We start from the raw sequence: 11,738 nt of genomic DNA, 5'->3' as shown, positions 1-11,738 counted from the left end.
CGGGTCCCGGTGTATCATGTGTGAATCAGGAGGACCACTGAAGCCGCGAGTCATCCATGGATGCTCGAGTACCTCGGTCAGCGAGGCACGCACAGCGGGGTTGGTGACAAGCATTCGGGAGAGTAAGTGCTTGCATTCTGGAGAATCGATCAGTGAGCAACACGCTTCACAACACAATTTGGACGCACCTGCGCTTAACCACACAGGATACTCGACCAGCCCGCGCTTAATTTTGGCATGCAGTGCTGGCATACTCTGATCGTCGAAAGGCACTTTGCCGCATACGAGGACGTACAGGACAACTCCAAAACTCCATACATCAACCTCTGGTCCTATGTAGACTTTCGCGTTAAGGAGCTCGGGAGCCGCAAAGTATAGCGAACCACAGAAGGTCGACAGAGTGGAGGAAGGATCGTAGAGATTAGACAGGCCAAAGTCGATGATCTTGATGTTACCTGTTTCAGATATGAGGATATTCTCAATTTTGAGATCTACGATATAGAACAATGAGAATGTGAGACAATCCAGATACAGCAACCGCAGACCTCGATGAACCACATTGTTTCGATGGCAGTAATCTAGCGCACTTCCTATCTGACGAGCGAACTTGCGAGCGACACGTTCCCGCAACCGACCGTGACTGATAATGTAGTCGAGCATCTGGCCGCCGTTCACATATTCAAATACCATGTAATAATGATGTTGATGGACGATCATCTCACGCATGCCGCAGATGTATGGGTGATGGAGAAGCATAGAGAGGGCAGCTTCACGGAGAGTGCGTATCTCTTTCGAGGCATCTTTTGAGGCCTGCTTTGCGACTGCTTCTGGAGTTGCATTTGAACCATTTGGCTGGGAGGCCTGCGGATACACTCGGGGGAGGATTTTGACGGCGAGCTACGAACAACAACCAGGGTGTTCGAACGATAAACCATGCTTGATACGAACGTAGCACACACCTTCTCTTCCGTGACATTGTGAATAGCCAACTTGACCTTTCCCATACTACCAGCTCCAAGCGTCTTGGTCAAGGTATAGTCACCAAGGATGCGGTTTGAGCTTCGACCCTGCTTGCTGGTTGAACCATCTCTGATCTGACGGTGTTTTGAGTCTGTAGTCTGCTGTTTTTCGCGGTCTGAAGAACTTGACATTGAAGTTGTGGTACCAGCGAATGCCTGTGGAGGCATTGAAACCGGGCGGGGCCTGTGAGACGTGGCCTGCGGCCTTGGAGAGGGTAAAGGGCGTGGAATAGCAGTATTATGCGTCGTGGTCGTGGTCCTGAAGGTTGTTGTAGCTGCTGTTGACGGTGTTAAAGTATGTGACCTTGCTGGTGGAGGTGATGAAAGAAGCTGTGGCTGATGAGCCGAGGGTGGTTGCGTGATGGTCATATCAAACTCATAACCTCCTGCGTGCGACGGCGTAACCAAACCAGATTCTTCAGGCACCTGTCCTAGCGGCGCTGCCATAGAGGACGGGTAGAATGCTGCCATGAACGTCTCTAACGTTAACCAAGCACTCTCAAGGGCAGTGCTCGCTAGTCAGCGAAACCGCCTCCGAATCAACGTTTTAAAATCACTCAGGGCGGTCAAGCGTCTATGTTCGCAAACGGATATTTGCTCCCACTTGATAATCCAACAGATATAGAGCCCTGATTTTCTCATGTATGTCTCACCAGGTCTCATCAGCTCACCAGTGCCAAAAATCCCCTAAGGTGGAAACGATCCATTTCCTTCTTCCTCATTCAGAACTTCAAAACGTGGATATGAAAATGGCTGAGGCCTTGGCTAGCGCTTCAAACTCAGAGGTAGCGATGCCAACCACTATGGCAAGGCACTGTAATCATAGGCCCGACACGCGCATGTGGAACAATTGCCCCAACAAGCTTACCTTGTACTCTCAGGCTGTCGAAGCATACAAATAGTATATGTATTAATAAGACTCACTCTTTGCAAATAACAGATTATCAGAAGCTAGAGAAGTCTTGCTTTCCGAGTCTGTCGCAGGAGCCAAAGATATCAAAATAAACACCGAATACTACTTCTGACTGTGTCCTTCTGCAGATAACCATATCACTGGATGGTGATTGAACATGGGCCAAGGAGGCAGGACAACCTATAGTAAAGGTATGAATTGACCAGGTACATGAACGTCTCGTGAAACAAACTTACCAGAGACAGCGCTACAGTACAGAGTGCGAATATACTCATTGTTATCATGAGAGAGCTGAAGGCAAACCCAATCGCAAAAGAGAGAAACTGCAAAACGAGATCTAACTGGCTAAACGCAGCGACGGCGAAGGGTACGTACCGTGCTAGTGATGAGCACCACGCGAACAATGTCGTCCGCCGTCTTTTGGCCTTTGAAGTCCTGGATTGTTGTATGGTCAGCTCCGTCCCGAAGAACCAAAAAAGCACACCCGCTATTCTGCCTTCCACTAGCTCCTGTATGGTCATGACTGTTGTCTAGAAAGCATATGGATGTCAGCAACTGAAGGTGACACGACATGCGTGGGAATATTTTGCCTATCTCGAAATGACAGTAGCTGCATGTGCCAGGCCCCAGGCAAAACTATCACGCTCCCTTAGGTCGATGCCAGCTCTGTCAAGAGAAGTATACGCGGCTTAAAGAATTACCCTCCTTTGCACTGCTAAGAACTCGAGATTCGTTTACCCTGACCAAAGTGGCATGCTGATCTTGCATTCATCTAGGACCTGACTGAGGAAGCCGTTCAAGGTACGGTCATAATGAATTGCATCCTTAGCTAGGCCTTCTTTGACGTACGCTACGGCGCTCGAGCTTGTCCTACCGTCGGTACCGAGCCGCTACAGTAATAACAGTACTCCAGGTATGAGTGAGTGTCACTGTTTGAGTTTACTCGTGTCAAACAGCACATCACACTTTTAGCAGCAAGTATACTTATATAGATACATAGCTGGGGATTTCTAGTCTAGTGTGGTACATAACTGATACTCTGTCAAAACGCAGATCGCCGTCTATTTGATACTGTACAAAACAAAGGAGATCCCACAACAATTCGTCGGCCTTGGGCGAAACAATGATGCTCCTTTTCACTTGAGCGATTCCGAGTCACTCTGGCCCGATTTCAAAGTGGGATTGTCTGATTGTTCCGCGTCCTCGCTTTTGTGCCGGTAATACCCAGGTCTCTCAACCCAAAGATGACGATGACAATGCCCAACAGTGTCGATGCGAAACAAGTCCACGCAGCTGCTCGGAAACCAACCATCAAGACTTCTGGCGGCTTGAATGCAGAACAATGAACGCCATGTGGCGCGACTTTCAGTCAAAAGACCGCCTGCAAAGTTGAATGAATTGTCTATCGGAAATGTTGCTACGCAAAGCTCACTAGCAATGATGCCCAGAACAAAACCCACAGGTGATCCAACACCCAGTGCGCTGAAGGCCTTGCTCCTGTTTGCTCCTGGTGGAAAGTATGACGAACATAATCCGATTGCAGCGGGAGTGTTGGCGGCCGATCCTATTCCCAGGAGCGCCATATCTACGATGAAAACATCTGAACTTGGAACAAAGGCCATGGCGAGACTCCTGGCATGAATTTTGTAAGTTAACAATTCGAAAATTCAAATTTGACTACTGACCAAATCGCGAACCATAGAGACCCAACTAGGAACATGAAGCGGTTTCCAAATATGTCCCCCAGTCTTCCGCAGAATAAAAGTAAGCCTCCAAATGACAAACTATTTAACGATGTCAGTGCCTCATAGTTGTGTCGCAATTATTGTAGGGACGTACGAATTCACATTGACCGGCCAGTAAAGATTACCCTAGACAGATGCATATCGTGTTAGAGTAGTGTGCGTGGAATATAAAACAAACCTCTCGGAAATTAAGGTCTCTTCCAATAGTGGGAAGTGCAACTGTAACAGCGCCGATGAGGAAAACCTTGATTCCACGTCGAGTTTATGAAGTGTTGATATTCCGGAAAACAGTTATTCATACTTACATTCAGAGTTGTGACACCACAAAGGGCAATGATAAATGCAATATCCCGTGCACTCAAGCCCATGATCTGGCACTCCAAGTCGAGTTGTAGAAGACGACTGTGGGATTAGAATTCTGTTTAGGCTTCACACCAGCATGTAATTATCTATGTACGATACAAAGGTACGTCGGCTTTCAGTGTCAGCCTTTAATAAGTCGTAGATCCTACCTTTCGCATGGATTCTGAAACTCCATCATTTGATGATAGATCTTCTGTGATACCAGAAGGAGATCGGTACCACCGGGATCTGCGCCGGTAGGTGGTCCATTTCACCTGCTAAACTATTAGAGAAACGGTGTGAGTGAAGGACCGGTGGTTCTGTATTATCGTCTGTTTCAGACTCCATACAAGGAACCGGCGCTCGGCCGCACCAACTCCCGTTTGAATACCCTCCTTGCAAGACTATACATAGTCTCACACAGTGACTGATATGTGTCTTGAGGGAACTCGCTACAAGTCGAGCGCTTGCTGGTATGTTGCATATACTACATGATGCAGGTGATAATCCTATTGAAAATAAAATGACAGTTAGCTCCTGGCACAACGACATGTAGGTGACTCCTATGAACCATCGCTTCTCCAAACAAGCATAAGCTGCTTGCAGTGATCCGTTCTAGATCACTATAATTTAGGACCAGGGGAAATGAATATTTGAATGACCGCCCCTTCAAACACCAATACGGGTGTGAAATATACAATAGCCGTGCTGCGCAACCACTGGAAATATATTTCGCTTCGTCTTTTTACCTGAAAGATATCATAGCAACGGGATTATCTGTAAACAAAATGTGAGGAGCGGCTCCCTCTGAGTCACACTTAAATTCCTTCTGTTGGAAATCAACCCGTCAACATAGTAGTATAGATATTTCTTTTTGTTTGGTGTCGCGTTCACTACCTTCAACGTACTTACTAAATACGGTAACTCCGCTCCAGGTACATTCGCTCGTCTCGTTTTCCCCTTCTTCCCCAGTCTGTTCATACTCGACTGGGGTAAGTCTCACTATATGATACTCACATTCCTTACTGACGTAGTACAGGACTTACGAAGTCCTTGTCTCTTTAGGTACATACTATATCAGTCTGTTCATACTCGACTGGGGACTTACGAAGTCCTTGTCTCTTTAGACGTGTGACGTCTCTTACCTTCACATCACTAGGTAATCAATCTTACCTGTTCAACTCGGGGGGTTTTCGGCTAGTGCTTCGAGGTGGGCATCCGCTGTCATCGCTCCCAGCCGGACCAATTCGTCATGCGCATCTGTGAATGCAGCGCAGTAGGGCTCACCTGATTACGATACAAACGTGGTATCCGCACCAGAAGCTATTCCAAATGGAAAGGCGGGATATAGCAACGAAAAAGGAGCCCATGCCATCATCACGAGCGACTCCTAAGTTAGATTCGTTCCGGCAGTGCGAATTCGCTAATGTCGGGCGAGTCTGTGCAAAATTGCGAATAATGCTACGGTGGTGATTGCGTTTATACTACGGTTCTCTGGATTTCTTCAAAAGATAATGGTAACACCAACGAGTTGTCCTACAAAAGTGCTGCATCACGGCGGCAAACAGAGTTTTGGATGGGTCACCTCGTCGAGGTCTGTTGAGAGTAGTACATAGTTTCGATTCTTCAGATGGCATCAGACCCTATGGTCTATCCGGATGAATCTGGATGATGGAGCTTTAAAGTTTCCCGCCCATACTTAATAAAAACCCGTCTGCAGCTTGGCGAATGAGCTGTAAATGGCGCCTTGTTGCTTCGGCGTATCCGAGCGTGACCTTGTTGCGCGTTTCTGCTCGCCCACCCAGTTTAAATTTATACACATCCTAGATCTGTATCATTTTGTGAGTCACTCATGTGTTCTCGCATACTCACTTGCACACCGAATATCGATTCCCCGCTAGCCGTGGGTACAGAGTCGTTGATCGTTAGCCCCCCAGGGAATATGGACCATGTGGTCTGCCTGGTGGCGCCAACACTGAATCCGAGCGTGAGCCTGCTTCGTTGAATGACCATTCGACTCGGGGGTTCAAGTGCACTTGCAGCTGCATGCAGCAGCCTAAGTATCCATACCAAGACCTATTCCAGGGAAAACAGGATATACTCGTCTTGATATGAGTGAACAACATCATTTTATTTGTTTAGGATCTCAGGCCTTGGCAGGTCGCTATCCCGTAATGGTATTTAGTAGAATATACGACTTCAAGCAGAGCACTACTGACGAACCTTTTCTAGGCCTAGTGGGCGTGCGCCTGGCTTCAAGTGGATTCGGCTGTAGGTACATAGTCACTTCAGCTTACTTATCCCACAATCGCGCGTCTGCCACCTGTCCGAGCGGTTATCGTTTGATCAAGGCACACAGTATATACCAATATCGTGTATACAGCTTCAATAATTTGAATGGGATAGTGTTCCAACCACTATTCAACTTGAACATCAACAGAATTCCGAATCTGGATTGTGCGGTCGGCTCATCATGTCTGACCACCCTGAAAGCTGTGGAAGGTGGAAGTTGCAAAGCCCAAGCTGATCGATGATGGGGCGGACGAGTTTGAACTGGCGAGGATGGGTTACACACAAGAGTTGAATTCAAAATGAGTGTCACAGTCTGAGTCTAGCGGCGTTGCATCAGTAAACCGGTGAGTTCTTGCTGGGGATTATGCTGATTATGGTGCTTTTACATAGTCATATATTGCTTTATATCACTTTATATTCCAATGTGACGAAAACCTTTCCTATATATTACGATATATGACGATATATGACGATATCTTCTTCTCACAGGTTCTCTGATGTGCTCGTTCTCACGGGCAAGTGGCTCTTCCTTTGAAATGGCCATCTCAGGTCGGACCTAATATAAATAAGCTTGATGCAAGCTATGCTCATTGCTCTCCGTGTATTTTACCAAAAGCGTTTCGTGCGAGGCTTGTCGCATTCTCTATACCCATTCTCATCGCGGCAGTTACATGGATTGCATTCATCGCTATTGTATTCCTTCTTCCTCAAGCCAATGTAGGTCCTGTTATTCACAAGTTGTTTGGGACCATTCTCGCTTTTGTTCTGACCTTCGTGTCAGCCAGTCGACTCTCTCATACGCTGAATTATGCCGTAGTCGCTGTTGGAATTGTGATCGTGTACAGCGTTGGCTTTTAGATACTGAGTGCTCGCAAATGGTTCGACGTTAGTTATGTTAGGCAGACATGTCCTAAGTCCTCGCACTTTTTTCGTTTCCTAAAAAAAATCACACTACTACAAGTCAAATAAATAGCTGTAGCCGCATAACAGCAGTGCCGGTAGATATCCTCTTTCCGATGCTCAAGAATATTGTTAGTCCATGATCGGTGCTAATGGTGTCAAGTCATTGCCGCCAATGCTTTACCCCCCTCTTCAGTGTCTTCACTCCCTCAGTTACCGTCAACTGGAATGAACTGCCAAGCCTGGTTGTCATAGAAGCTGATAGGAGGAGAGAGGATAATCTATACCCTTGAGTACGTGCAATTTGTCCAGTTTATCAGATAGGCTTACCTCGGTGAAGTTGTTTCCGTCAGGCAGCTCCCAGACGAGCTCAGAGTTATATGTCTGAATCCTGATGGTGTTGTTTGAGCCTAAAGACGCATGAAAGAGAAATGGAACTCGCTCATATTCCCCAATTTTCCTCTCGTGAAGTTTGAAAGTAGTTTCGATGGAGGTTCCTATGACTCCAGAGCCCTTGATTTTCTTGTTGTCAACCCCAGCTTGCAAAGTTACTGGACGCACTCACATCGATTTCGCCAGAGACTCCAGCATAATTGTTGCCCGCGAGGTTGACAAATTGCACCAGACCCTGTTCTTCATCGACAACCTGCAAGTTCCACTGCAGAGTCGGGTTCGGTGAGATCAAACACGCATATTCACAATATCTGCACCAACCAGCATGTTCTGGGTGGATTCGTTGTAGATGTAACCGACGACAGGAGCGCCGTCAGTAACATTGGCCCAGTGCAAATCGACATCTAGGGTGGAGTATTGGATGTTGTAGATCACGTATATGCCTGGAACTGGGATAGTCATGGTTGTGATGATGCTTTAGTAGGTGTAAGGGTTGGATGGGTTTCAACAAGAGCTTGCTCGATTGCGTCTTTTATACCTCTTTCTTCACCTACTAATGTATCAAACCTATTTTGTAAGTCACTTTATTAGGGACCCGGAGAAATTCAAGTAATACCATCGCAAGCGCTGCTTCCTCCATGCCGCATACACTGAACAGACCCATTCACATCGAAGTTGCGACCAGAGGAGGAATCCCCGAAGTAATTATTGCTTTCCTGTGATCGAGAAGCTTCATATTCGTTCTGATTGAGCATAGTCCAAGCAGTCCGCGGTCCTTACGAAGATTGAGACAAGGTACGACAATAAACTTGCTCTATTCCCTGTCCCGAGTGTGATGATGGTCTGGTAAGTGACTTTGATCCGTGGTGCAAGTGTATGAGAGATTATTGGCTGACTTTGTTAGGCTTCTTTAGACCGGGAGAATCTCCCGCAGAATGCAAGGGCTTCTTAACCTTACGCTTTCAAGACCTTTAGGTTCACAATTACACAGGCCCTTCCTCAATTGTATGTTCTCAATCCCAAACAAGTCGGTTTGCGCGTATCTGGAGATGCAACGTGAAGGCTGCGTTGCGTCGTTCGCCCGCTTTACGTAGGTCGATGGCTTGCGTGCACGCAGGTGGTATAATGGGAACGTCTCGCGGGGCCGGTGGGCATGCATGATCAAATATGAATTCGATCAGGAGGTTCGGCCATTAGAAGGGTTCGAAAGGGTCCTTCGGAAGAGATGGATCGCATTATTGTTTGAATCGGAGTATTGAGAATATTTGCTGGGATAGTGAATGAAAGACCTTGAAAGAAACTAGGAGGAAACTATGCTCACACTGTGTACTGAGTCCTCGTTCGTGCATGAAGAGGGCGTTGGGTGACTGTAGACGATAGGTGATCGATATCAGCAATTTGAAACTCGATACACTGTATATTGAGTTGTTCGCACCATAATTGAGCTCGGGACAGAAGCCCCTGCAGTGGACATAGTGACACCAAGGAAATTTGCGACTCAGGTCAGGCTCGGATATACACGTCAAGTTTCAACCCGCCCTGTCCCCTCTTCGGCTCAACATCAACATCTCGATTCATAATTTCACACTTACACCTCGCAGGTCCATGGCATATGTGCATGTACAGAACTAAATATCAATATGCTCAAGATACAACACCTAGACCGATTCGAATCGTGGTCGAAGTTCGCGAACAGGATAGTCCATTGATATCGGGCGGCCCTCATTACCGCACCTGTGTCATCCCACTCAATGGAGCACAGCAACAACACCCTCCTCGTATTCGCCGTGTGGGACCGTCATAGTATCAGCTTCTGAAGACGTAGGCACGTCAACTCCACCGTGTATAAATGTTTGTCTGTGACGTTGAAGATGCTGACAGGCAGAAAAAAAAAAGATAAACGAGGATAAACACCACTCTGCAACCCCTCAGACTGGACGCGACCCTCTGAAAATGCACGCGTGCTCTATGTTGAAGTTGCTTGCACCAACATTCACGTTCGACGTTCAGCGGCCGATCCAAAACTAACTTCCCAAGCAGAGTCAGGTCCCGCTGGGATATTAATGGCCGTCTTGTCCCCTTTCAAGCGGGACTTTCACCGCATCAGGTTTTAGGTTCACCGAATGTTGAAGCTGGAGCTTCAAGGTTCTTTTCAAATTATGGATGATTGCACGCTCTCACTGAAATGTAGATTCTTGGCCTGGGCAACCCAGTATCTAAGTCCCACCTTACAAGTTAACAGGATACGTAAATCATCACGACTGATGGAGAAAGAATGTTCGTCAGCAGGGCTTTGCCTTGTTTGCGCCGGTACCTCGGGAATGCAAACCGTACCAGTCTCTTCATCCCTCGAATTACATTTCCCAGCTAATTTTGTGTTTGCCAGTAACTTGAAGGGGACTTGGCTTATCGCCGCTCGAATGTCCATTCCTTTGCAACAGATATGGCACTGATGTGTTCGGGAGACCAGGGTTGAATGTGCCCTGTCGAGGGCGAAAAGGTGTAAGCCCAGGATCTGGTCGGAGTAATCTGTTGAGTGACGACACTTTGAAATCTAATCTGGGCAGTCTGTAGAAGAGAGGTGCGATGGAGTCTGATTTTGCAACTGTCATTATGGTGATGGACGCCTCTGGCGGAGTCTTTAACGGGTTTTAGGAGAAATACAATAATCGAACGCGCAAGCACCACCTGGTTTACGTCATGTCGAGGGGATGGCCTACATAACTAGCAGGTGAAGTTGGGGTGTATCAGAGGGTGTCGGGCAGAATCGCCAGCCAAGTTAAGCGTTGATGCACCGGGCCCTCAGCATGATAGTGTGCATCAATCTGAAGAACGATTCTGGTCCGTCAACGGAGTCCAATTTTTTCAAGATCTTCATGGTCCGCGGGGCAATGTATACAGTGTTCCTGAACTCCCTCTGCCAACATTCATCTTCTTCCGTATCACCGAGGGTAGTTGTCGTCTACCAAGATGGACTATGCAAATGCTAGAGTTGTGGCACCATCGAAACATCGACCGAAGCAATTTGTCCGATCCCGTGCTGCTCCCGTTGATGCAACACGTGTCCACCCACGCAAACTCCAAACCATCGGGCTTATTTTTTTCGCAGAACCTTTGAGTTCTTTCTTACCCAGATTCGGCCGCTCTGTTCCACACCATACCTTCGTACGGCAGTCCCTTGCCATTCGCCCATTGATTGGATGGAGTAACATATCCCACGGTGCCTTGTACGAAGATCTAGATAGCCATTGGACGGTGACCGTTGATTTCATATATGGCAGTTTCTGTAAGCTTGTCTACACGCTGTTGAAAAAAATTCCTGACGAAACTGCAGTATACTAGCTGCATTACCTTGAGGTGAATCAAGCGGATCGACATGTCGTTCATGACATATTTAATGATGTGTTCTTGGAGGTTCGTGGGAGGCATGGTCTGACCGTCTGCGCTGCATGTCGGATGATTAATTTCAGGCGTCAGATGCGGCATCAAGAAAGTGCACCTAGTGAAAACAATTATAATGTTGATGCGGTGCGGTATTGTCATGTATCTTAATGTAGGTGTATATCGTCGAGTTTGCACTGGTTGCTTTTTTTATCGCCGGTCACGAGCACACGAGTTCAGCACACGACCATGATAGGCTTGGATAGTACACCCGATGCATAATCCGCGAGTGCCGTGTTGTGCAATTTGACTCTGAAGGTGGGCGAATGTTAGGCTGAATGCCGGCTTGCCTATGAATAGTAGCTGACGTTGACGCCGATGGGCTCAAAGCTTTTGAGCACTGAATATGATGAGTACTCTGAATCTGACAGCGTGAAAAGATTCAGGCCCAGTCCGACTGCAGTTGTATAACGTTCAACATTCGGGTTGCGTTTAGATCGGCAAACTACAGGACCTTCTATATTTGGACCCAAACTTATTTATGTAATTGTCTTCACTTGACGGACGCAAATATTCTCAAGTTAACTAGCTTCAACTAACCTCTCGTCGCTCCTTTCAATTCAAACTATGGCAGATGTTACCGTGCTCGTTTCACCGACTCCACTCTATCCAAGACCTCATTCCGCACTTGGTTTCAGCCTGAATCTTGCTCGCCGCAGCCAGCCTGAATTCGCATCACCAGTCATGGTTACT

General features: G+C 47.2%; 3 protein-coding genes across 3 annotated transcripts; all 3 read right to left on the bottom strand.

Moving 5' to 3' along the window:
- Window positions 1–1,551: 1,551 nt before the first annotated feature.
- On the bottom strand, window positions 1,552–2,480 carry BJ212DRAFT_1400367 (microsomal signal peptidase 12kDa subunit). Its single transcript, XM_041337312.1, has 4 exons — window positions 2,421–2,480; window positions 2,308–2,367; window positions 2,169–2,255; window positions 1,552–2,112 (listed from the first exon to the last, which is right to left on the bottom strand). The coding sequence occupies exons 1-4, from the start codon at window positions 2,451–2,453 to the stop codon at window positions 2,035–2,037; spliced, it is 258 nt and encodes an 85-aa protein (XP_041185896.1). The 5' UTR covers window positions 2,454–2,480; the 3' UTR covers window positions 1,552–2,034.
- A 4,786-nt stretch (window positions 2,481–7,266) lies between these two features.
- BJ212DRAFT_110722 (uncharacterized protein) lies at window positions 7,267–8,250 on the bottom strand. Its single transcript, XM_041329016.1, has 6 exons — window positions 8,221–8,250; window positions 7,926–8,171; window positions 7,777–7,869; window positions 7,654–7,724; window positions 7,542–7,602; window positions 7,267–7,492 (listed from the first exon to the last, which is right to left on the bottom strand). Exons 2-6 carry the CDS (start codon window positions 8,064–8,066, stop codon window positions 7,421–7,423), a joined length of 438 nt encoding a protein of 145 aa, XP_041185895.1. The 5' UTR covers window positions 8,067–8,171; window positions 8,221–8,250; the 3' UTR covers window positions 7,267–7,420.
- Window positions 8,251–10,478: 2,228 nt separating this feature from the next.
- Window positions 10,479–10,727, bottom strand: BJ212DRAFT_1287258 (uncharacterized protein; the record flags this gene model as incomplete). Its single annotated transcript, XM_041331985.1, has 1 exon — window positions 10,479–10,727. A coding segment is annotated over one exon (249 nt), but the record flags the coding sequence as incomplete, so codon positions are not given.
- Window positions 10,728–11,738: the final 1,011 nt, after the last annotated feature.

The sequence above is a fragment of the Suillus subaureus genome (genome assembly GCF_016647635.1).
Source record: "Suillus subaureus strain MN1 chromosome Unknown BJ212scaffold_113, whole genome shotgun sequence".
In the NCBI taxonomy this organism is placed as follows: domain Eukaryota; kingdom Fungi; phylum Basidiomycota; class Agaricomycetes; order Boletales; family Suillaceae; genus Suillus; species Suillus subaureus.
Note: the sequence above shows the minus strand (reverse complement) of the source record. Positions and strands in the feature narration are given on the sequence as shown.